This window comes from Cheilinus undulatus, linkage group 19 (genome assembly GCF_018320785.1).
Source record: "Cheilinus undulatus linkage group 19, ASM1832078v1, whole genome shotgun sequence".
NCBI lineage: Eukaryota > Metazoa > Chordata > Actinopteri > Labriformes > Labridae > Cheilinus > Cheilinus undulatus.
This window is the reverse complement of record NC_054883.1, coordinates 29,423,022-29,449,330: the sequence shown is the minus strand read 5'-3', so window position 1 is coordinate 29,449,330 and position 26,309 is coordinate 29,423,022. Positions and strand designations below refer to the sequence as shown.

At 39.4% G+C, this 26,309-nt stretch overlaps 1 protein-coding gene across 1 annotated transcript in view; it reads left to right on the top strand.

Moving 5' to 3' along the window:
* LOC121527569 (partitioning defective 3 homolog) overlaps nucleotides 1–26,309 on the top strand; it is a 604,468-nt gene that overhangs the window by 243,451 nt on the left and 334,708 nt on the right. The window contains exons 4-5 of the mRNA XM_041814583.1: nucleotides 1,380–1,564; nucleotides 8,247–8,384. Coding sequence (XP_041670517.1) covers nucleotides 1,380–1,564; nucleotides 8,247–8,384 — 323 coding nt within the window. The remainder of the gene's footprint in view (nucleotides 1–1,379; nucleotides 1,565–8,246; nucleotides 8,385–26,309) is intronic.

Here is a 26,309-nt window from a genome sequence, read left to right as displayed (position 1 = left end):
TGGTAATAGAGGAGAGGCAGGAGGGGGGTTTCATGATGCAAGCATATTAAAGCAGTGCAGGTGAAAAGATGGAAAGGAACATAGCAAGTAAGGTTGTGATTTTCTGTCTGCAGTTTGAAGGCGCTGACAAACATATGTTTATCTCACCTTTATTTTTGGGATTCAGGCATAATTACACATCCTTCCTCCTCAGTTCCCCTCCAGGCGGTCACAAGAAACACTTAAAGTACCATTCAAACTCCCCAGTCTTGTCACAATATTAAATATGCACGAGTTGCAGCGCAGCGTAAGCCATGATTAAAATGCGTTGCTTCCACCACTAAGACATGTCTCCAGTGTATCAGATGGGAGCTTAGCACCGGCATATGCTCGCTGCAATGATCCGCTGATGGATGACAGGTGGTTACCCAACTATTTGCATAATTATGGGTGTTACGGCAGGCTGCTAGAACGACATAAACAAATCCATATGGCCTTTTGGGAAAATCCAGATGATGATTCACACTACAGCTCACAGATTTACTTGCAGCCGTGTCTGTGTAACAGACATCAGCAGGATTTCTCACTGAATTTTTTAGCTGGAGTGTGAAATGTGGAGCAACTTTATTCCCTCTACTTGTTTTGGCAGCTCTGATCAAATTTGAGAACTTTACACAAAGATTTAGAAGCAGATCGCTCACTGTGGGAGCTGTAACATGGAGCAGAGCTTCCTGTGCAGATTCTTGGAGATGTTTGATGGCTGGGGTGATTTAGTTTGTGGGACCCAGTTTAAAACCGAGGAAACTTTCCAGGACCGACTTCAGTTGGTTATTTAGTGTGCACGAATGACCCCTTACTTTGGTTAGAAGGTAATATATGAGCAATTTAGCCCTAATTATGATTGTAATTGTTATTTCAAAGGTGGCTAGGCTGAAAGAAAGTGCTTGGATATTTTTCTAACACAACCTTTTTCCTAATATTTACTTTATTTATTGCAGTATGGATAATTTTCCAGATTAAAGTGCAACTACAGTGTATTTCTTTCACTGCAGCAGGACTCAAGCCAAGGCAAACCTCTTATTCTCGCGTTGTACAATGTTTCCTTTTGGACTCAATGGACCTTTTATAGGAACAACAGCACTTATAATCACCACTTCCCATGTTTAAGTTGACATATAGTGCAGTCAAAGAGGTAATATAGGGGTCTCATGGTTACCAGATGAAGCAGTGGGCCCAGAAATGCGCCGCTGCTGAAACATTGAGATGGAAAGTTCTGCGCTCAAACGTAGATTTATGTAGATAAAGCAGTGAGCGGTTTGAGGTTTCTTTTCTCTGCTGTACTCACTGTTTCTCTTCTTTTCATTTCTCCCCGTGCTCCACCTCCCTCCCTCCCACTGCAGACATGCCTCTCAGTGTCCGTCGCAGCAGTGACCCCTCCCTGGCCGGCCTTCCTCTGGGTGAAGTTGCGGTCATTCCAGAGGAACCGTCCAGAAAGAACCCAGCGCGCTGGTCTACGACTGCCGGCTTTCAAAAGTACAACCACAAAGCAAACACAAACGCCACCACCAGCAGCCTGGAAAGAAAGGTAACGTATAAGTCTGGTCAGTGATGCATTTGGAGCTGAATGTTCTGAATGCAGTCCAGGAAACATGTAATAATCATCACTTTCTATGATATGTCATTTATATCATAGAGATTTATGTGAATGTAAGATGATGGTAATACACAGTAAAACTGAAAAAATAGCCAGAGCCTTAGTTTTGTGTTTCACCACTTTAAACGGTTTGAAAGCCTCCACATAATTCATATTTTTTCTTTTACTTCTGTAGGAAAGAATGACGCTCCACCTTATATGTCATGGTTTTTTTTCCATAACCTGCCTCAAATTTCTCAAACAGAGAAAACAGTTCCTAGACCATTCACATGGAAGTTAACTTACCAGTGTCATGACTGAAAGTCAACCAGATCCAATGTATTCATAATTTAAAAATAACAGAAGGTGACCAAAATGTGGTACAATAAAACATTAAAAACATAAATTCCATAAAAAAGGTAACATTTTAGTTAAGTGGGCGCTAATTACCTAGAAAACACTTAGTAATTACACAGTCATTGTATTGTAATAACTACCATTATCTAGTAGTTTCTTACAACTAAGGTGGTAATTAGCTAGTAATAACTTGGAAATATGGTAAAACTAAGAAAGTATTAACACAGTATTTAGTATTAATTATTAAGTAATATTGAGTTAGTTCTCTGTGATAAGTTGTGTTTTTACTAAGTAATTTCTCAGAAATATAATTTTAATTTTCTGAAAAAGTTTCTTGATCATTCCAGGTAATGTCTTTATTTCGGCCTACTAAATTAAAGTGAGCCTTTATTCCATAATTCCTATTTTCCATAATTTAAAAAAAACAACCTTGTATTGTGCCTTTAATGTAATCTAACACAAGAAGCACATGAACAATGAGGGATTTATGGTGCTCACTTTAATTTATTGGCTGATATTCAGAAGTTACCTTCGAATTATTAATAAAGTTATTCAGAAATGGCCCTAAAATGATCTCAAAATTTTAAAGGGGGGCCCAAAATAAAGAAATGATCTTAAAATTAGCAAGCATTTTAAATAGAAAATAACTGTCTTATTTGTAAGAAATTATTTGGTAAAAAAGCACCTTATTACAGCAGAATTAGTTATTGGTTATGAGTTATTATGAGGAATAACTTGATTAAGTATTACTGTCTTAATATGAAGGTATTTTTCCGAGTTAAGACTTGGCAAAATGCCAAGTTATCACAAGCTAATTTTCAACTTATTTATGAGAAATTACTAGATAAGTATACTTATTCATATAAAATTACTGTTGTTGTTTTAAGTTACCAGGTAACAACTTTGGAATTACTAGTTAATTACAAGGTAATTTTTAGGTAATAACTCCGTAATTACTCGGTAATTAAAGCCTACTGAATTAAAGTGTTACCAAATTGAACATACACTACTGAGACCTTTATAAAAAATAAGTTAAAACTGTTTATTCCTGAAGGAAATGTAAACATTAAAGCAAACTCCTATGCTGATGCCATAGGTCAGGACATAAAAGTGTTTTATAAGGTGGAATTTAAGAACACATTGAGGACAGCCATTCATGTGGATGCAGAACATCGATGATCTTGGAGCTTCTATAGCCCAACCCATTTAGTGAAGTACTGTATGTGTTTATTATGTTAAAATGTTAAAATCAGTACTATGAAATGATGCTAGTATGGTGGAATTATTCATACTTTTGATTTCCAATTAAAACCACCAAGAAGATCAGACTAAGGCCAAGTTTACAGAAAGGAATACATTCAAGTTATTCAGCTGGGCAAACAGATCCACAGAAAAAAATAATCATAAGATACTGTAGTAAACATGCCAGACCAGTTGTTGGCAGTGCAGCCTTGTACATTCTCCTGTGAAATGGTGAGGTGGAAATATGCAAGTTACTGCAAGACTGTAAGCGTGGATGACTGATGATGTGATGGCGTCTTAACACTTTGCATTCTATAGAGGAAGTAGCAGAAAGAGGACTCCAGAGTCCACATTTTTCTGTCCACCTATTTTTACCTGCTGTAACTGTGAAACCCAGGAAAGTTGTTTTCAGAAGAACTCCCTCTGTAAGGCCAGTGTACACGTGATTGGAGATGGTGCTATTTTTGTGACATTATGACATGAAGAGTTCACCATTAGGCAATCACACACATGGAGAAAACTTTATACATTACAAATGAATTAGACAGCTCTCTCTCCTATATGCAGATTAAAACAGTTTGAAGCCCAGAAGTTATTTTTCACTGTGCTGCAGATGAACTGGAGTTGTATCAATTATAATGTCAGAGATAAGTTCTCTGAAATCTTTACACCTCCAGCAGTCTTTCTGTTTTTAACTTACTTACTGCTTTCTTCCTTCATTTCAATCTCTTCTCTCCTCTGCACCCCAAATCAAAGAAATAACATAAGATATGAACCCTGTGCTGCCCTGCTTGCAGATATCCACCAGTGACAAAGACACTCTTTATCTGAAACTAGTTTCCCTCTGATAACGCCCCATCTCGCCTGCCTAAAAGACGAGCACAGATTGTTAAACACTTTCTCTTTGTTCCCAATTCACTTTTTCTAAGACTTACTTACACTTTGATTATAAATCCTTAAAAAAGCGCAGCACAGGTACATCCTCCCTGCGGCTTTACACAGAGAGAGAAAGCCAATTAGCGTCTCAAGATGGCTGCCCCCACGTGGTGCTGACAGACCTTTACTTCTTGCTGAGAAAGAGATACGTTCCAGAGGAAAACAAGGAGGTTAAAAAAAAAGAAGGGACATGATCGAGTGCTTGGAACGTGACATGGCAAACCTCCACGTGATTAGTGTGTCTGGAAGCTGTGTCTGATAATCCTATTTAAAGGCACTTTAGTTGTCAGAGCCTCAACAATGTAACAGCTGACTCCTCCAGCGGAGGGTGGAGAAAATAGTTAGAGGTGAAATGGTTATTAGACCAGTTAGTTTGTCAGGATGGCTTCTTTTCTGGCTCATGATGCACAGAGCAAAACAATGTTTTCAAAACCAGGTGATGTACGCTTGAAACCAGTAAAAGAGTAAAAGCTGAAAAAAAAAGAATTCACAGTGGTGCCTCTCAAAGTCAGTGACAAAAAGTCTGAGAATTCAAGGCAGAGATAAACTAATCTATTTAACTGCATCCTCAATAGAATGTTATAGAAGTCCTAAAAACACCAGGCATCCAAATACTTAAATATTTTTCTCACAATCTCTTATTAAACAAGCTAAATGAATAACGGGGGATCACCCTGGAAACATGGAACAACAACCAATAAGGAGCAAAAATCAGCCATTGAATTAATATTTTGATAATGATGTTATTATCTGATAAATGTTGGTATTAAAAAAAATAGAAGGAATGAAATCATGACTGACCATTTCAACCAATCAAAATGTAAATGCATAATAACTCACAACTTCTTTATAAATCTGTAAAAGAATTTATGTAATAAAGAAGCATTGATTGTTATCAATGACACAACAAATGCAGCTTAGATCAAAGCATCTTGCTGTTGTTTAAGTTGTGTGATTTGAGTTTGATGTCAAATTGGATCCAGGAGTGAGCAGCAGTCAGTCTATTAATGTTCCTTCCATGGTTCCAGCAAGTGAAATGTATTGTGTCATCAGGATTCAACTTTAGGATGAGAGCAGGGCTCATATCATCCAAGTTGTGTGTCCTCCTTTTGATATTGGCGGGAGTTCTGCGTTCCTGTCCAGATGACATTGAAGGAAGAAAAGAACTCTTGTACTCGACCAGCTGATTGCTAACTGTGCTAAAACTTAAGCTAAAGCTTGTTCACATTGCACACGGTGGAAGGCAGCTGGTCTGCTGCTGCAGTGGAATGGCGGTGGAATGCCCCGGAGGTGGGCCTCACACTAGATTTTATTACCCGTGGATGCCGTGCAGAGTCTCCTCAGGTCTCCTCCTATCAAAGAGGAGAGTGATGTGCTGCAAAGCATACTGGGTAGATGAGTCTTACAGGCTTGCTTGTTCTTCGTTTGACCTTTTTCTTCAAAACTACTAAAACCCGGGCCTAAAAACTGCAATGTAGACTGAGTCTTTGTTTTTGAAATCCAACACATTTATGATTCCCAACAGCATCAAAACTTTAGCTTTTGAAATAGGAGAGGTTCGGACCAAGGACAGACTTACCAGTCACTTACCGGTGACTCTAGGTTGAGGCGGTAGCTACGGGCAGGGTTTACTTTCACAACAAGCCAGTAAACGATGGCTACCGTTGCAGTGGTTAGCTCGGATGCCTCAGACCTTTCTGTTTGTTGTAGTTTCAGAGATAAAGGCATAGAGCATACAGTTATGACTTGTTCAACAATTGCTATAGGGCTGGTTCAAGCCAAATTATGGCAGGGGGAAATCTACTTCCTAATATACTTCAAAGAAAATTTTCTGGAATCCATACTGACTGGAAGGAATTTGTCATAAATTGCAATATAATTTGGAAATACAGTGAGACATGGCTTTTACTATTCAATAACCGATAATCGTATACTCTTTTAATGTATGTAGGCACCTTTATTTGTTTTAGATATTTGTATGTTTGGTTTTAGCCTAAATTATCTCTACACTGTGAAATAAAAGTGGCTGAAATGCTCACAGATGCAGTGAAACCTAGACTTCCATGTGCAGCAGGTGACCAGTTACCTGAAATGGATCAATTAAAGTCATCATCCTGTCACTGGGGACTGGTTTGAGAAGCAATAAGCTCACACTTGGAGACTGTCCGCTTTTTTTCCCAACTCGTCTAGTTTTTGACAGGGCTATTAGATTTTTTTTTTTTTTCTTCAATAAAAAAGTAGTCTCGCCCACATTATCCTCTGTATCTTTTGCCATACATCCAACTGTCAAATATTCAGCATCAGTCCAAGATGAATCTATTTTTATTCACTGAACAGCAGATGTTGAATGTATTAGTCAGCATTGACGTTGATATATTTTTGTCTTGGAGCAAACAATGTTCGGAAAATGAACCATACATCAGTGCCAAATGATGTATGATGTGTATAGATGCAAGCTATAAACTATTGTCCCCATTGTCTGGGGGTAATTTCCTCTCCATGCCACATCCAGCCACGTTCATTTCAGTTCCCATTAAGCCCAGTTAGGCTCGGTTCTGCTAAATCTTCTTAATATAATCCAACGGGAGCTCTCAGTCATCAGCTTGCACTGTAAACTCATCACGTCTCCCAATGACTTTACAATGCCTCATTCTCTTAGTTCTGCACGCTTAGCACAGTCCACTAAAGGGATTAGGCGGTGCGTATGAGCCTGTTGATTTACTGCTACCTCTCTGGGATCTGGGTTTTTCCAAATTTAACGATCTGATGTGTCGTTAAAGTTTGTGCAGAGGGGGTCCTTTGTTGTGCTGTAGTGTATGACGGGGACAGGGGCCGCGATGGCTATCAGGAGCAGTCTCAGTAGGGCCAACGTGTCCTGAGTTTTACAGTCCTGTCTGCAGGGCTTCCTCAAGCCCCGTCACGCCACGTTCAACTGCACTAAAACACACATGGTGTATTGTAGCTTACAGGGGATATGATCCTGTTTTATCACTTGTTCACTTTTGCCCTTTACTCATTTTGCCACATTTGTTTTTGTTTCAGTTTTCTCTCATCTGTTATTGTGAAATTCCTCATTAAAAAATGTCTTTTTTTGGTAACTCATCACAGATTAATTTATTCTCTTTGTCCGTCTTTGTTACTCATTGTCCCTGCTCTGATTTTTCGCATCAATTTGTTTCATTTTTATTCAGAAAGCTTCAGCAACCTTGACCTTCACTTGCCCGGCTTTCAGTGCCAAAGCTAGCATGTCTGGAATGTAATCCAGCGTGCTTCCGTGCGTTTTTGTGCTTGTGGCTATTGTCGAAAGTCTCCTCAGGTCTGCCGGTGTTTGACATTACCTTGGCAGAGGCATTTTGGAAGGTGCTTTTTCTGTAATGGAAGAGCTCAGCTGTGGCTGTCTTATTATAAGAGGCCTCTTATTAGCGGCTCAGGTTTAGCTGAGGGGAAGGTTAGAGGTGAGGGAGGAATGGAGTGAGACCAGAATGAACAACACTGTGTTAGAGTGTGGCACAAGTCCAAGATAAACTTACTGACTTACACCACTAAATGTCTGTCTCCAGAGGCTGTGGATAGCACCAAAATACAATACGATCTTTAGTCTGGAGGATCAATCAGTGATTGAAATATTTGTTTCCTGAAAAGATTATAAATGAATAGCCTCACACTCATTTTGTTGCATCAAAAAGGAAAGAGATGATAGACCTTGCTGGGCATAAACTCCTGTGATTAGAGTGTAATGCAAGTTAGTATCTTTTCACTGGTAAAAATCACCTGAATAAAGACACAGCAACAGTCTCTAAAAGATCAGCTGGATTTTTTAACATTAAAAATTTCACTAAAAGGACTTGAGAAAAAAAAAAAATGAAATCATTTCAGATAATGGACTTTTTTCCTGCTTTCAAAATTATTTTCCCTACGTGTTTGTTGGACTGAAAGGAGATCCTTGAATATAATTTTGGAAATACATGTTTTTCCCTAGTGTTCTGAAGTTTTAACAGATTAAAAAAAAAAAAAAAAAAACACTTTTAAACAGATTGATCAATAGCAAGTTTTTACATTGCCACTGTGATGTGAAGTATCTTTTTTTTTTTCTTTTCAGGCAAGAGGAGCCCACGCCTACAGGAGCCTTCCTAGGGATGCGAGTGGCTGGTCCACGCAATTCCAGAGAGAGATGACCCGGTCTTCGCTGAGCGCCAACCATCCAATGGTGGATCGATGGCTTGACAGACAGGACCAGGTAGGAGGCTTTACTCAATCCCATTTGTTACTTTGGGATTTTAAAATTCTCTTTTGACAAGTACACACCCAGTCAGTAAGCTGAATTACAAATGTTGGCACGCACCACCTCAAAATAATCTGGATCTTAACTTATGTGTCCAAGGCTGGCCACACACTAGATGATTTTTAGGCCAGATTGTGGGCCAGATTGCCTCTCCCTATGATGTAGGGGTGTTTGACCGCTTGTTGCAAACAGAGTTTCAGGAGACTTTTTTGTTTCCGGCCAAAATGATCATTAGTCTTCAAGAATTTGGGCCATTTAGAACAGCTACCGGACGTTTGCTTTAGATAGCCATGTGACCAATAACTTGCATCTAACAGCAGTAAATCAGAAACCCTGTGATACAGCTTCATGTCTGCACTAAAACGGAACTGGGGACATGTTTTTCCTCCAAACCGGAAAATTGGGTCTTACCATCAGTTGTCCCATATTAGTCCTCGTAATGATCTAACTGTACCTATGTTATAATGGTAAATCCAACCATCGTGGTGTCCTTGGAGTAGTTTGGAAGAAAGACAAAAGTGTCCACTGTGGATAGTTCAGTCCAGTCCTCCTCTGACTGATGGCTCTTACCACACTGCTTCTGCTGTCTAGCCAGGATGTCCCGAGCAGGAACACCCAGCTATGGGAGAGTGAGATGGTTCTCTTGCTATCAGCCCAAAGCAGTCCATGCTGTTCTGTGCAATGTGATTCTGTGTTAAATACAATTCAAGTTTATCCGTTTGATATTTAGGAGTTTAGTTTTTAATTCCTCGGACAGAATACCTAAAACAACCGATAAGAATAAGCAGACCAGGTAACAACACCAGCTGGTTGTTGTATACTTTCATCGCTCACAAACTTAACACAACTTTACACTTTACGGGTTTGGGTGCTGCTTTTGAAGAAATATGGCATGAGTTCAGCGTTTAGGCTGACTTTCAAGGACTTAAGAAGGGATCTTTAAATTGTCTGAATGGTTTTCATAGCTGTGTGACGGCCCTGTTGCTCTATGTCCTACTGAGGGACAGAGTCATGGCGTTTGAGGTAGACTTAAATCTTGCAGTTTAGAGTTGCATGGGTAGACATACCTCTTTAGCTCTGCCGTTTACACCTCTTTCTTGTTGCAAAGAATCCATGTCTCTTTGTTTCACACTGGGCTGTCCTGTCATAACACATTGCATTCTGCCATTGTTTAAAACACAACAAGAAATAGCAGTGACAGGTACCATAGAAGTGATCACAGCCACATTGAGTGTCCACCACCCCAGGCCAACTTACAACACAATCCAGCACCAACTTCAGACTTTATACTTCAGTTCTTTGTAACAACACTTTGTTATAAAGTAACATGTTAGTCATTTCAGCCTCGTCTCCTCACTTCACACCTCCTCGCTCTGTCGGCACTTTGTGATTGTCTCACTCTGCGACTGGTCCCTCGCCTCAGCCTGTCAGAGCAGCGGAAAAATGTTCCCTTTAAAAGTTATTAAAACTGACAGAGACTCTGCAGAGAGCGTAGGGATGACCTTGGGAGGTGTCGGACATGGAGAGCAACGCGTGAAGAGGATTTCTTCCAGTAATGTATGTCAATGTCTGCCGATCGCTACCTCTACTGCTGCCCCTAACATCTGTGGGAGGTGTTTAATTGTTCCATTTTTCACATTATAGGAGGATCAAAGAAGACATATGGATTTTTTAGCAATTGAAATATTTTTTTTTAAGTTATTCGGGAAATAATAAAAGAATTTGAGTGACTAGATTGATTGACGTTTAAGTTGCTGCTGAGACATTTAAAAACAGCTGCCTTGTGTTGTATTTCATGCAGCTGGTCAGTATTTTTGAACTGGATGTCAGGGACAAAGGTAGGTTTTTAGTTGTTCCCTCAGCATTTCTTTTTCTGATTTAAATGGAAGCTGAATGTGGCCAAGGTTTCTGTATTATTGTTAGAAAAGCCTTCATTCCTTTCAAGTACTCTGCAGTGTTTTCATCCAGTATTTCTCTCTGGACAGGCAGTTTGTGAGGACAAAGCAGTCCAATGAGAAAAGCTATTTTAGTGAAGGATATTTTCTGAATCTGAAGCTATTGCAGTATTACTTCAATAGGATTACTAGCCATGCTAAAAAAAAACTCACCTTTGAAGGGTTTGGTAAAACAGGAGCTGTGTTTAGAAGCATTTTTAGTGGTGATACCAAGATTGATTGGGAACCTGTGTTGGTATTTTAATGCTAGATTGATTGTCTTAAAATGGCTGAGTCACATACGGTTTCACACATGTGACTTTAAAGATGATGGACTTTGAACACAGGAAAGATCAGGCTATGGAGTAAACTCAGTAAAATAACTTTACTACACAGAAACTCAGTGTACAGACTTTGATTGTATTAATGTTTTAGTAGTTGAAAGCACTGTACTGCATAAATGGTGGTACAGGAAATCAATAGCGCATAAGCAGAAAATGGGACAACAGATGCAGCTTTTAATGGATGCACATGAAATCCTTCCTACAACTAGTTATGCCCATATCGAAGCCTCTCACTTGTGATCACGGTGTGTCGTTTGAGTCCGATGTCCAACTTATCCAGGAGAGGGCAGCAGTAAGTCCACCAATGTTCCTTCCACGGTTCCAGGAAGTTAAAAGTCTTGTGGTGTCAAGATCAGCTTTAGGAGTAGAGCAGGGCTTGTATCGTCCTTCTGAGGTTGGAGAAGAGTTATGTGTCCAACAGACAGGTGCTGCTGTACTTTATGAACGGTGGAGCTTGTTGGTCAATAAAACTCATGCTGAGGCTGGTCAGGAGTGAGAGAAAACATCTTTCTGTCAGGTGATTCATCGCTGATATAGCTGCTGCTGGACTATGGCTACATCAACCAGTGGCAGCCATTGCTAGCCTCTCCCAGTACAACTAAACCCTGTCCGAAGCTACCACCTTGTTCTCCTCAAATAAGACCTGGCACAGTTGTTCCAGACTGGGGCTTTTCCTAAATGATTTGCCTGATGACAGACGTGGAATCTGGCTAATCTATCTGCTTTGCAAGGCTGTCCTGATGATGCTCCACAGCTACAGTGTAGAATTTGCAAAGAGTTGCCGGCTAAAGATATCAGGACAGCCCTAGTGTCATAGTGAAACTAAAGCACCTGCATTAGGCAACTTACATGAGTCCTGTTTTTCCACATGGACAAGGCTCAAAGGCAAGTACTGGTCAATGGTGGTTGATGATTTGCGGCTATTGCTTTCCACAGAGCATTAATATCCAGATAACATGTATATGAATTTTATTCATATATATTCATACACTCAAATGCCCCTGATGCAGTGGTGGTGGCAATTTTGGGTTATTTTTCAGCACAACGGACGTTTTGACACATAACTGCAGGAACCGGGGATTAAACCCCTGAACCCTCTGTTGATAGACAACTGTACCTACTGAGATTTCAACTTAAACTTTCAAAAATGTAAGATAATTTTAATAAGTTAAGGTTTCTTTAAAACCAAAATCTTAATCATCAGCACATATTCATAATCACTTTTGTGTAATTGCTTTATTTGACTTGATATCAACAGGCGTTAAAACAGCTCTGAATAAAAATAATCAGTCTCATTCCTGATGGCTTGTTTGCTTTGTAGTTCACGTAAACACATCAGTATTCTAATTTATTTCCTTCATTATGAGTTAAACTCCTCACAGGGGCTTTAATGAATATCAGCAGGAGTGCCACAGAGTGAGATTAATCCCCTTCCACCTGGTGTCTAATTCTTGGTTTAACCTGAGTCTTTGTAATCTGACAGCAGTTTGACACACGATTCAAAAAACATAAATCCGTTCATTAGAGGTGACACGGTGTTGGTTTCAAAGACTCGCCTCATCATCTTACTGTTTCTTTTCTCCATTAACTGTATCTCGATCTCCATCGTTGCCTCTCCCTCCCACACATCACTGTCTTATATTTGGTCTCCTTTGTCTTTTGATTGGCATGTAGAACAGCAGTATGATGCTGTATGATAAAAATACACTACATGGGTTAATTAAAAAGAATTGTGATGATTTTCTAAAGCATTGGCAGCCATAATGAGGGAACACACACACAGAGGCTTTAGGAAAATCACACTAATTAGCAGTAGTTTGTTTATCATGTATTATTTATCTTCTGTGATTTATTCTTCTGCTTTATGAGTAAGGATTAAAGAAAAACTGAGAGAACTTAAAAAGGGTGTCAAACTCATCTCTGCCTGATTTAAACAAACTCTCTGTACTTTGTAGATGTATACATGTGTGGGTGTTTGAACTTTCTTCTTCTTTTTCAGTTTTATGCATAAGATATTCCCTGAGCTACACTGTACCATTCGTATTTACACCTCTGTGTAATCACCAGATATAGCGGCAGCTATTATTTGCTCTTTTTAGCACATGTCTAAGTCTGTTCTCTTTTATGAGAGGGAAATTTCTATAAAGTGTATGGCAGAAAAGCTTAGATAGTTACAAAGGTTAATAAATTATGATTTGAAATTCATAATAGTGTTCTCTTTAAAGGTTTTTTTTTTTTTTTTTGCTATTTCAGGACCACATCAGCTAATTCTGACACAATTTCATACAAATACCGAGAGAGGATTAACTTCTGTGGTCTGTATGAAACATGGACGTAGTCTCAGTGATGTCAGTCACTAGTTTTGAGAAACATCATGAAGTCTGACAGAAGTGGTTGCCATGTTGGAAATGCTGACTGCACCCATCTTTTTAGTCAATCTACTAACCCACAACAAGATAGAGTTTTGGCCGACCTTTATTGTATAATGCACCCACTTGTCAGTCAAATCAGCCACCCAATTGTGACTTTTTATGCAAAAAACTGTGCTGTAATATGATCACACAAATGGATATTAAAATAGCAACAACTGTACAGTTTATACAAATACCTTGAGACCCAAAAAAGACAAAAAAAAAAAAAGAAAACAAACTTAACCCTACAGCTTTGTTTCAAGCCAACCAGAAGCCCATTAACGCCTCATTTCCACTGACTGATGTCCGTATACCTGTGAATTTACAGACGATGCCTTCTAGTGTCCAAAACAAGGAGCTTCAATTCTGCACAGATGGATAGAAACCTGATAGAACCTACTTGTGGCTAAGTAGAAGGAATAATTGGGCAATTTTTTGCCAGTTAGTAGTTTGAAATACAGTCGTTTTTCAGGTGGTCCCATTTGATTGAGTACAATTTGATCTGATTCTGAAACCCCCAAAAAGTTTCCATAGACACCAGAACCCACATTTGGTGGGTGAACTGTAGAGGGTATACATGTGATGTCACAGGCAGCATGGGTCTCTGCTATTCCAGCCAGCGAGTGAAGAAAGCTTGTACTGGTGACAGAAATCAGTAGGGAATAAGCAGTAAACTGCTTTATTTCAGCTGAAAACTGCTGTGTTCTAATAACTACATCTTGACTTTGACAGTGGTCAGTACAGATCCTCAGCTGACGGAATATGTGTATAAAAATGTTTAGTGTTGTAACAGTACGTTAAAATACAAGATGAAGCTGTGCTATTACCGTAGATACCACAAGCATTCAGTTAGTGAGAAATAAATCTCAATTTATCTATACTTTAGATTAAGACCTTTAATTCAGCTATACCATGAAATAATATATAAGGTGACCAGGCCTCTAATGACAACAGATTCTGATTTATAGCTGTAAAAATGGTCCGTTGATGTCTGATTTACAAGGCTTGTACTATAGGGATAGACAAAAATTTGTCAAGTCCATGTGAACCATGTGAATTTTTTTACATTAAAAAAAATTTCATCTGGTGTTAAAATCAAGCAGTCTTGTTTTAAAATAGTTTACAGCCCACAATTTTACATCCATCTCTGATGAGCCGGGCTGATATGTGCTGTCAGGCTCTGCTTTGTCTGCTTAAAATCAGGTCATCAACATCAGGAAACAATTTATGGCCACAACTGTCCAGCAAAAAGTCTAGATCTCTGTTGAGTCAAAAAATCCCTAATTTAAGCGGATTTTAGTCAGTTTTTCTTCTGTTTTTCACCCACTCCTCACAGGGCACACAGCCGTGTTCTGCAGCTCATGTCGCACGCTGAAAGTGATGTCAGTGCAAAATTGACAAACAGAAAAGCACTTTTAATGACGTATAGGTGTCAAAACTTTGTTAACAATGTCCTATGCAGCCTCTGTTATTATTTTTTTTTAAATCAGAAAAAGCCGCACAGTCTCTAAAACACACATAATTACCACTCTGTAATACAGTAATGCTGATTCACATGGGATTAGTTTTAGAAGTGGACATCTGTGTGCCCTGAAATATGCTTGGTAATTTGCCCTGGAATTTTTCCTCTGCAAATTAGAGACAGGATCTGTTGACATGGGATTAAAAACAGAGATGTCCCGTGTGGTCATTGCAAATGATCAGAGCTCCCTATGTAATTCTAGTCCCGTGCAAATACAGCCGATGACACCATCCAAGAAAAGTTCAGTGGAAAATATCCCCTTGCTCTACCTTGCTTGTACCTGTTTGTTCTGCAGTTGTAGGAGGATTTATGTATGTCAATCACATACACTGTAGATAAGCATGAGGCAATGATCTGTTATTTTTTCACTCCTGTAGGTGATCTAGCTGCAAACTCTCCTGCTGAATGCAGGATAATGTTTGTATGTCATTTTAAGTTATTTCCTATATACAAATGAAATCGACCATCTCTGCAGCTATCTTTTCAATCTTTAGGAAATACTGATGGATGTAAAATGCATTTTGACTGCTTGGCAGACAAACACAACAGGGAGGCAGTAATTCTAGTAAAGGCCTTCTTTTAACATCATATCTCCTTTCATGGCTGATGTAGGTGAAGCAGCTCTGTATTGCACAGCATCATTTGGGGCACTCAAAGTGCTTTCTTCACCATTTATATTTAAGCAGGCCTTCCCACCCCCTGCTATGAATTAAGGATGTGGAGCCAGGTCGACTAAAACCACACATTGACTTCTACACTAAAAATACCAGAGAGGTTGTTAAACTCGCTGAGGGGATCTGAGTGGGTTTGCTAAGGAAGAAGACGGAATGGTAGTGTCAGAGTTTCATTTTATATTGAAAAACTACAAAATAGTTTACTGCAAAGGTAATGTTTTCAAAATCTTGTCTCTTTTATGGATGAGGTGAATAAACCCCTTATGTCTGAAATATTGAGAAAATAACTGACAACAAAAAACTGTACTGAATTTGATCGCTGCAGTGTCTGTTTGAAATTCAACAGTTTCTGCTGGTATTTGTTTTCTTCTGTGCAAATATTTTGCATAAAGAGACAAGAGCACAATTAAGTTCCACCCACATAAGAGAGAGGGAAACAAGTCATAGCTCTCTCATAGCTGACTTTATATTGTTTTAAAGCGCCTCCTCGTCACTTTGATCTACTTAAAAAAATAAGATAATACGTCTAAAAGCTGGTATGTGGAAGTTCTTCAAACAGAGCAGAGAAACCAGATCTGAGCTTTTACAAGTTTCCAAACTAAACACCCAAACAGTTAAGAGTAAGAGGCAATAAGTCATGAGGCCACAGAAGGAAGAAATGCACATTCTAAGCAATGCTAGCAGGCACACATCCTGACTTTTGGGACTTCTGGAGGCATGATGTTTGTGTGCTAAAGCATATCAGTGATGTGTTGTTGTTATGTTGATGAGTCAGTCAGAATTTTAGAGTTTTAGAGTTGGTTTATTTTTGTTAACTTTTTTTGTTTACTTTGTTAACTGGCCCACCATGCATTGAAGGCTCATGCTTGATGATGTCAGGCCTTTCCACCTGGAGCAGCCACTATACCTGCCCAATGAAATGCCAGGGCAAATGAAAGAGCCAGTGAACTGATCCTCACCAGGCATGATTTAATTATACATTAATAGTACAAAAGTTTTCAACTGCCTGACCATAAACGGACTGAAATGACATCTCACTCAAATACATGCACTTTAATATAGTGTTAAACTGCTTTGAGGCTGAGTTGCTGTTGCTCCTGATTGCTTCCACCTGCTATTAATATCACTTATAGTTGATTGTGAAATACCCAGCAGGGATGAAATTTCATGAACTGTCTTATTGCAAAAGTGGCATCCATCTCAGTACCACGCTTGGAGTCACTGAGCTGTTCAGAACGACCCACTTTGTATCACGAATGTTTGCAAATGACTGCATAGCTAGGTGCTTAAATTTAACACCTGAGTTCAATAATTAATGGGTGTGGCCATATTGTTTCATCACAAGCTTGTTCGATCAGTCGCATTAGTACTAGTCTTCAGGCTAACATTAAACACTTTGGCCAAGCTGAGATTGGAGCTGACAGGAAAACTAAAGTTAGCAGCTCCTATGGGGAGTGTTGCATGTGTCCAAAAGTTCAGCCAGTGAGCAGGCTGAAAGATTATTGCATTACATTTCATGAGTCCAAAGATAAAAAGTCACAATTTAAGTATAAACTTGCACACACGTCAGGATAACCATTGCTTAATTGGACTGATGAATTTAAAGCCAAAATGGTCCCAAATAAAGATTTGTATGGGAGCAGGAGGTGACTGTTCTTATAGTGAGCTGAGTCACTTCATCTACAGATCACTGAAAGAGCCAGAACTGAAAATCTTTATATCACTTCTTATGCTTATTCACAAGCTGGATTTAAAAATCTTCTAACTGGTACAAAGAAGTGTGAACACATCTCCCTTTTTTGAGTTTCGCTTCACTGGCTCCCTGTGGGTTTTAGGATTTATTATTAACATATACATCTTTAATTAAATGACTTTGCTCCAACTTATCTGTCTGATCTTTTGAAACCAAATATTTTAGCTAGGACACTCTGATCTACAAACCAGCTGCTTCTGGCTGTTCCAAGGTCTTGGTGGAAAGCTCAGGGTGACAGAGTTTTTTCAGTTGTCCTTTCAAAGCTTTACGACGGTCTGCTACATTGAACACACTTCTCTTGAGTTGTGGCGTGGCCTGACAGGCACCTTTTACCTTTCCTATTGATCTTAACATTTGAACTTGTTTGTTCTGTTGATTTGAAATTGATTTGACTGTTTCTTTTGTTAAATACATGGTTTGTTTAATACATAATGATGTGGTTTGGGTTTTGCACATAGCAGGTGTTAATGATGGCTCCTGTGTGGCATCGTTCAATCTTGTGTTTTAAGCCAGGCACAGTAGAGCTCAACAGTTACTGCCCAATTTTACAGCAGTTCTGGCTTGGGAAATTTTTTTCAAAATACATTTGGATGTTTTTCCTGGGATGAAAATAAAGCTTTTTTTTTTTTTTTTCCTCAAAGTACCCGTAAAGTGAAATTCCAAATTTGTGTCTTAACACACTAGATATGTTGGAATATGAGTGCTGTAAACATGACAACACTTAGATCTATGTATGACTAAATTTTGGATTTGCGTAAACTGTTAGAAAGTTGTTCACCTCTTTCCTGACTTCATTTAACTTGGGTAGGGCAAACACAGTGACCCACCACATCATCAGTCCCTATCCATACCCCGCCCCCCTAACACTACAATGATGATGATTATGTTTTTTTTTTTTTTTTCATTTTTATACATGTTTGAAATAAATAAAGATGAAATGAAGTATGAAATCATCCTAACTCATCCCAGTACAGCCTGTTGTCAGCTGATGTCTCTGCCTTCATTCAAAGTTAATAGTCAGCTACATGCTGTTCTTTTGTTCATTGTAAGGCAAATTTTCCCAGATCTATCAACCACAGTGGCTTACAGGTCATAAAAAATATCATAATGAAGCGATTTGTGCCAGAAAACAGTAAATTTAACCCCCAACTGCTGTCTCTCTGCTCTGGCTGAGCCAAGCAGCTATGCTGTGATCAGAGTTCACAGTAAGATTCAGGGGCAGGCTAATTGTTGGAGTGCTTGTCTTTTTTTCCACATAAACCAGATGCGGCAGAAACAAACATCTTACCTGATAAAGGCGTGTTTTAATCCATATTTCACTTGCCTTTAGTCCTGGCTGATCAAAAGAAGCAGGCTGTGACTGTCTCTCCATGCAGCCACACTTTAATCCCTCATGTCTGTTAGCTTTGTGATGCTAACGTTTAGTTAGTTAGTAAGTATCTGTTAATGGACATGGTCTATTTCTGCAAAGTCTGCCAAAATAAAAGCCTCCAATGCTTATCATCATTTAAGACTTTTATTTTGAAGAGCAACATCAGGAAATAAGGTGTTTTCAGCAGCAACTTGACAAAGAAGATGACCTATAAACGGGAGAGATATTTATTCTCACATAACTCAGAAAATGAGATGTTATGAACACCTGGAGGTTTTTATATATTTTAGAGATGTTTTTCATGACTGAAATTTGGCCTGGTGATTCATAGCACAGTGAATGGTGGATGTTTATGACATTATTGCTAATAATCAAGTCTGCTATGGAGAGAATGGATGGGATTTTTACTTTTGGAACCTCGCATCTTATTCATATTTCAGCACTTTGTTTCATACTGTGGTGCTGATTGGTGTGGTTTACAGACTGTGACATTTTGCTATCTGTCTCTGCACACGCTGATCACAAACTTCCCCATGTTTATTTAATCAGTCAATAAATTTACTTTAATGTCTGACTGTTTCCTCCAAGACTTAAGGAGCTCCAGACCTCGAATCCTTTGCCAGCCGGTTACACTCAGACACACACACACACCTCGCCAAATGTGGCGTGGAAAAATGCACACCCCATCGGCCTATATGAGCCGCAGCTTTATGAGTTATTCTTTATATAAACAGCTGACATTAATGCTGGCCTATTATCCCGCTGATGAATGCTAATGGGCCTTCCCGCTCAGTGTCTCTCGTGCACACATCCAGATCTGGCTGAGTGCCTCTCCACTGTATTGTTTTGTGGCCTTGATGAGAGACTGGAGGCCATTATCACCAGCTGGATCAGAGGCAGGACTGACTAAAGCTGTCAATCAAAGGTGGATTTAACCCAATAAAAGCTGCTCACACGGAGGGGGACAGAGGTGTAAAAAGTTAAAGGAGTAGTATAACTGGCTTATTTTATACTGCAGCTTATTACAATTGTGACCATCGGGAATAAAAAGAGAGAATGATTAAGGGACCGAGATAAAACTGCAGCATTGCATAACAGAGTCAACATGTGTGAGAGGAAACAGCTCTGATCAGACATCTTTGATCAAGCCTCAAACTGTCGGAGTGCCTCCCTCTCTTTGTTGTCTAAATGAGACACCTTGTCTGGCGAGTTTTAAAGGAAACCAAAGTGGCGAGGTGCCCGGCTAAATCGTGGAGCCGGTGTGATGAAAGGAGACGAGTCCGTTCAACTTCAAGCTGCTGAGAGAACAGTGTGAACACACTCCTATTCTCTTCTGTTCTCACATCAAAGATTTCTCACCAAACAAACACAGATTGGCATTGGAGCACTGATTCTACTGCTGATTATTTTTCTCCTCTCTTTCTGCGTGTGTCCTTTCAGTGAGCAGCCAGCAGCATGGGAGCGGGTTACAGGTGTTTACAGAGAGTAGCTGTACTACTGAACAATTCACTCCTGCCACTTAATAATCCAGTCAATGAATGTGTGAATATGTATGGCTTTATTTTTCAAAAAGAAAACTTTGCAATTATGAATTTCAAACATTTTCAACCAGCATGACATCAAAGTTTATCTGTCAGTACAGATATGTACTATGCAATCTGTACTGAGCCCATGCACACCTGACCTAAGTGCTCTGAGTCACTTCTTTGACCCCTGGCATGGAATAGGTGGGCTTTTGCAATGTTTTGTGAACAACTCAAAGACTGAAACAATCTCAGATGTGTAGACAGAGATATACTTTGAAAAGAAACAGCATGGTGATTGCAGGAACAATATATTACTCATTAAAACCCATGTTACTTTCTACACATGAAGAGGCTTTGTATTGATATCTGCTTTGAGCATTTAGATTCCAAGTGGTAATCCTCAATGCTAGGTGTGGACATCCGTAAATGCATACTAAAAAGGATCTGATATCTGATAGCTCAAAGGCATATAGAGGTAGTCTGGGGTGCCTTCATCTGCTCTGGTTTGGTATTGTAAATGCTATGCATACTGGTAAGGATTAAAGACCACCCTGTTCACTGATGCAAAAGGTACTATTTATTCAATGTACATGCATGTACAGCCTCGCCTCATTTTAGAATTCTAGATCATTTCTGCTCACATATGGCTCTTTATTTTATACTATTTTGCATTTATACGTCTGTTAACAACAACAAAAATGGGAGAGAATGAAGGAAAATGGCTCCCATTGTTTACACAGAGCTGGCTCTTAAAACTGGCTTGTTTGCAAATGACACATCACTATTTACTGGTCATGTTTTGTGAAAACACTGAGATCTATGTATGACTGAATTTTGGATTTAGACTATGAGAAAGTTTTTCACCTCTTCCCAAGCTTGGTTTAATTTGGGGAGAGCAAATGTAGCTGCCAACGACATCACTGGTTGATTTGGGAAATTACGATGCCGATGTCACTGCCTTCATGAAAATTAACAGCATGCTACATGCTGTGCTTTTGTTCATCATAAGGTAAATATTGCATAATCTATCAGCCACAGTGGCCTATGGGTTTTGAAAAGTATCATAACAGAGAGATTTGTGCCAGACAACTGTAAACTGAATCCCCAACTTCTGTCTCTGCTCTGGCACAGAGCAAGGCATCTGCGCTCTGTTTATAGTTCACTGTAAGGTTGGGGGGAAGGCTAATTGCTCGAGTGCTTGTCTGTTTTTCATCTGAACCAGGAACAATCATCTTACCTGCTGAAGGTGTGTTGTGATCCGTATTTCACTTGTCTTTAGTCCTAGATGAATAAAAGCAGCAGTCTGTGACTGTCTCTCTCCGAGCAGCCACAGTTTAATCTCTCATGTCTGTTAGCGTTTTGATGCCAAAGTTCAGTAAAGTAGTCAATGATAGACATGTTCTTTTCCTGCCAAGTCTGTCACAGCAACTTAACAAAATAGAGGTCTCATAAACAGGAAACATATTTAACTTCACATAACTCAGAAAATGTCAGTTCAATCCAACTAATACCCTACAAGACCTACTCACTAAAAAGTGTATCATTTTTCTTTAAAAGCATGTTTTTGACAAAACAAGGGACAAAAGCAGTTAAGAAACATTGCTAACCTCTTAGTTTGGGACTTATTACCCCCATTATTTAATAATGGCAGCAGTTTTGGATGCAAAAAAGCCACGTTAAGCCGTAGAGCTACTGAAATAACGTGTAGGCTATTTGCTTCAGAGGGATGATTGTGGGCAATCACTGCAGGAGTGCAGTGTTGATGCAAGGTGTAAATAACCCTGAAGTGACCTAATTTACTAGCAATAGGTTAATATGTTAGTGCAGTAGGGTAAGGTGTCAGTTACAGTATTGCTATGGACGCCGTCATTGGTTTTCATAGTCATCAACTCAACATGTGATGAAACTAGTGATGATAATAGAGAAGGATTATGCAAAGTTGAAACTATGAGTGTGGACTTTTACAAATTTTATTTCCAAATAGATATACAGAAAAGAAGAATTAGATATGAAGTCCTGTTTAAGTTCTAAAAATCAAAAAGAAATCATAATTACTTTAATATGCTTTTGGACTGCTTTTTAAAACCAGGTCTGGCAGGCAGGTCAGTGCAGTATCACCTTTTTGTGTGACTACACTGACAAAGTCTAGCTATGTTTCACTGAGAATCAGATAAGGTCTTAAGTGTCAACAAAAAAATTTATAAAATACAATAAAATATTTAACTAAAGCCCTTGGGCGAGTCAAGTCTTGGCAAAGTTAGCATTTTATTCTCTGTTCTTTTGTTGGTGAGTGAAGTTCATCTGCTCTCCTGAACAGCTTGTTGCTGTAGCCCACACAGTGTGCAGACCCCGAAGCAAGCTGCAGGCAATGTTAGAGCAGCTGAGCATGGAGAGAAAACACTGCAATAACCCCAAAACTCTGCCTGAGTGACACTGCGTCTCTTTCTTTCTGTCTGCGTCTGTACCTGTCTCTCTGAGACTTAGAAACAGTTCAGCTCTCCTCTCTAACCCCGGCACATCATCTGTCTTCATCTCTGCCATCTCTCGAGTTTTCCACTGTTCCTCTCTGTTTGAGAGTGTACGTACAGTTCAGATGGAAACTGTGCCCATGTTTGATAAAGAGCAGATTGGAGGTTTTGTTGTGTGCAGGAGATTGCATGGAAAACAGGAACCCACATACCAGAGCGGTGCAGTCAGGCCTGGTGTCATGCCCTTTGTCTGCAGGGAGGACCTTGTTCTTATCCAGGACCTGCTTCTTAATTCTCACTGAAACACAAAAAGGAAGAAAAAACTTCAGGAGTAACTACAGTCATGCATAAAAGACATCCTCTTCTTAACAGCTGTCTTGTATAGTTGACCAGTAGGTGTTGCTGTTTATTCAACATTTACACCAAGCACAAAGCAAACCCACTAAAATAAGACAGCGCCACAAAGATGCTGAATTAAGCAGAAATTCAGGTCTGTAACATAAGCAAATCACCAATTTCCTCATAGAGTTTAACTTTTGTGATCCAGCTAATACTTAGGCCACTTATCTGACTTACTGTGACTTTCTTAAAACAACAATATGTAAGTTTTCCACCTTAGAATAATAGTTTCAAAGTTGATTAACAGAAAAGGGAGAATGCTTTCAGTCCCTTTAGTATAAAATGCCACAGCCATGTGCTCTGTGCTTTATTTAACTGGACACAGGAAGGTAGTTCTCTCGTTATACCCAAGGCCCTGCAGCACTAGTTCATACTCCAGCTAAAAGAAGCAAGTCTACCCGTCCCCATAATTATTGAAACATACATTAGTTGAGGCTAAGAGACAGAATAGGTGCCAAGAGATGTGGCTTGATGCCACACTGGTATAGGTTAAGCCTGGTCTTCAAGTGGGGGGACACTTGTCTTCAAATGGGACTTAATTTGTTTTGAGAGGGGGTTCTGGGGATCCTCACCTAGAAAGTGTTAAGGTTTAACATTTTATTGTATGAGTTCAGGTGAATTTTTATGCAGCGATTTGTCATGAAGTTGTGTTTCTTTTTGTGTAGGGAGGAAGAAAAAAATCAGTTAGGCCTATTTCATTGAAATACATGCATGGCTCCCCCTATCACATGAATTTAAACACTGGTGTCATCATTCACATTCCAATAATGCCTCTGTAAAAATTACAAATATGTTCTACTTTACAATTCCAGATTTTACCATTACGGAGGGGCTTTCATAACCCTGCAACGCAGATGGATTTGCCTGTTTCTGTGTTTCTTACTGGCAAATCCACCTTGCAAAGCTCCTGTCTGAACCGTTTGGACCCTGTTAGAAAGCGTCAGGACCAATCAGTAGGGGCAGTACTTTCAGGTGCGGCAGAGTTGTGACATAAGCAAGCAGTGAGAAGAGGCCGGTGCAATTATGGTGGAAGACATTAGCAAGGATGCTGCTTAAGCGTTAAGTTTTATCAGAGTTTGAGGACATTTCTTCATTAAAAGAAGAACAAAGAACAGCATTGAGTTGTTTTATTTTCAAAAACGACAAAAGTCGTGTGCTGACATGTCGACAGTTTGCGTTATGCAGCTCTCCATGGAGTTCATCAATCAATCAATTAATCAAGATCTTTATTTGTCGCCAATAGGGGCGATTCAGTGTGCAAAAATATGGGGAGCATAAGAAACACACAATCCACATAAAACACGTAAGAGTACATAAAAACATGTAACAGCACAATTTGACAAATTAAAACACAAAGTTACTCCTTGGTAGCGGCTATGACGTCACATGTTTTGTTACCCTGATTGGCCCGTAAAGATGTGACAGACAGAACATTCATCAATCACCTGCGAGTGTTTTTTCAAAGGATCTGCCCTTTCCCAATCACTGTCTGTGGAAGATTAGGGCTTTCAGGTTTTCTCCTGAAATTCAACATTTGAGCACATTAGCGTTATATTTTTTCCAAAGCTGGAAATGTTTGGCGTAATCTGTGTTGGTTACCCTCTTTCTTTGTAAAACTCTTCACATGAGCAGAAAATGCTTTTAAAAACTCCTGTTATGGTTATCTGTGATGCTTCCACAAATCCAAATGTAATGACAGTGTAAACTTAGCCGTAACTTTCTTGGCTGTCGCTGTTTTAAATCACACACTAACACGCTGTAACCAAGATGTTGGAGAAGGAATATTATATGAGTATTAAGGTTAAGTATTAATTATAATGCAGGGAAGGGAAGAAGGGAGGGAAAAAGACAGAATAGTCAAGCTCGACAAATGTAAAGTCACATGTACATATGTAGATCTGCAGTCAAGGTTAAGCTTGACAGTATCTCTTTTGTGATATGCCTGGAGAATGCAGGTGGTTTTCAGGCCCTTGGGACATCCACAACATGACCGGGGGCATATGTCAACCCTGCTTCCCATTCAGACGGTTCCTGAGGCTGGGCTTACTTGCCACATCCGCACCTTACACCGCCCTAAAGGTGTGGACTTTGTTATTTTAAAAAGATTATTTTCCCATATCCTTGGGAAAATGCAGACATCCAGAGCATAACTGGGGTTTTGTCAATCCTCCTTCCTGCTTGATGGTACCCTCAGGCAGGCTAACTCACCACATCTTCATCTTATTTCATCATCAATTTTTGGCTCAAAATGGCCAACCAGTTCTGCACAGCCTGGTATCTCTGGCATACAACATAAAAATAAATAGGCAAACACATTTTATACCACAAGGTTGGCGAGGTTGTCACTGTAAATCTTCATGTTTGCTGTATAAAATTGGAACCTCAGAAATCTTAATTATCATGCAATAAATCAACCTCATCATTATAACCATTAACCTGTGGCCTATAGATATGGCCACCACTCTAGAAGCTGGTACACGAATGATGTAGAAAATGAGGGCATCTGTATGAGGGATTTCCAGCTTATGTTGGACCATGTCATGGTAGCTGTTGTTCTGAACTTCTGTAGCCTATTGTCCTCACAAGACAGTTTTCACTTTGACAAGAAATTTTATGGCATTTTAATTTGCATCAACCTGTAGCATTTCAACATACCCTAATGTTCAGTGGGGGAACAATCTGACCTCTATAGATTTACCTGATGAACAATATTTAAATAATAAGATGACAATGGAAGCAAAAATTGTGAATTCTTTACGAGGCCAACTCTCGACATCCTCTCCTGTGTAATCGCTGTATGAATGGCATAAAATGTCCAGCCTTGGACCTGAGTGAGAACAAAAGATCCCAGACGATGGCTGCTCCTCTCTTAATTATCCATCACTGCTGAGCCCCATCCACTGCTCCACAACCCCTGACAGACTGGACCAGGTTTATTTTCTACCTTTTCCCCACAGGCGTGCGCTGCTTTTTATGCCTCATTTAGCACTGGTCACCTTCTCTTTTCACCTGGAAGTGGGCCAGGTCTCTTAGCTTTAGTTTTCTTGAAACACTTTTTGATTGAATGAAGAACAACCAGACTTCTCTCTATATATACAGCCTTATTTTTAATTAATGATAATGGAATGTGTCCTGCTCTTTTAACCCCATGTATTCATGTATTTTTAAAAATCCTGGTTAATTAAGAAGTTCTAAATGCTTTCTTTTTTCTATAAGAAGAAAAGCAAGACAGAAAAACATGACAGAAGCAACTATACAACTGCTGCTCTTCCACACCAAACTCATCAAACCATGTCTTTATAGTCTGTGCTTTGTGCACTGGGGCACAGTCATGTTGGAATAGAAACAAGCGTTCTACAAACTGTTGCCACACAGTTGGAAGCATAGCATTGTCCTAAATGTCTTGGTATGATTAGCCTTCACTTGAGATAAGGGGCCTAGCCCAAACCCTTAAAGATCAGCCCCAAACCAATATCC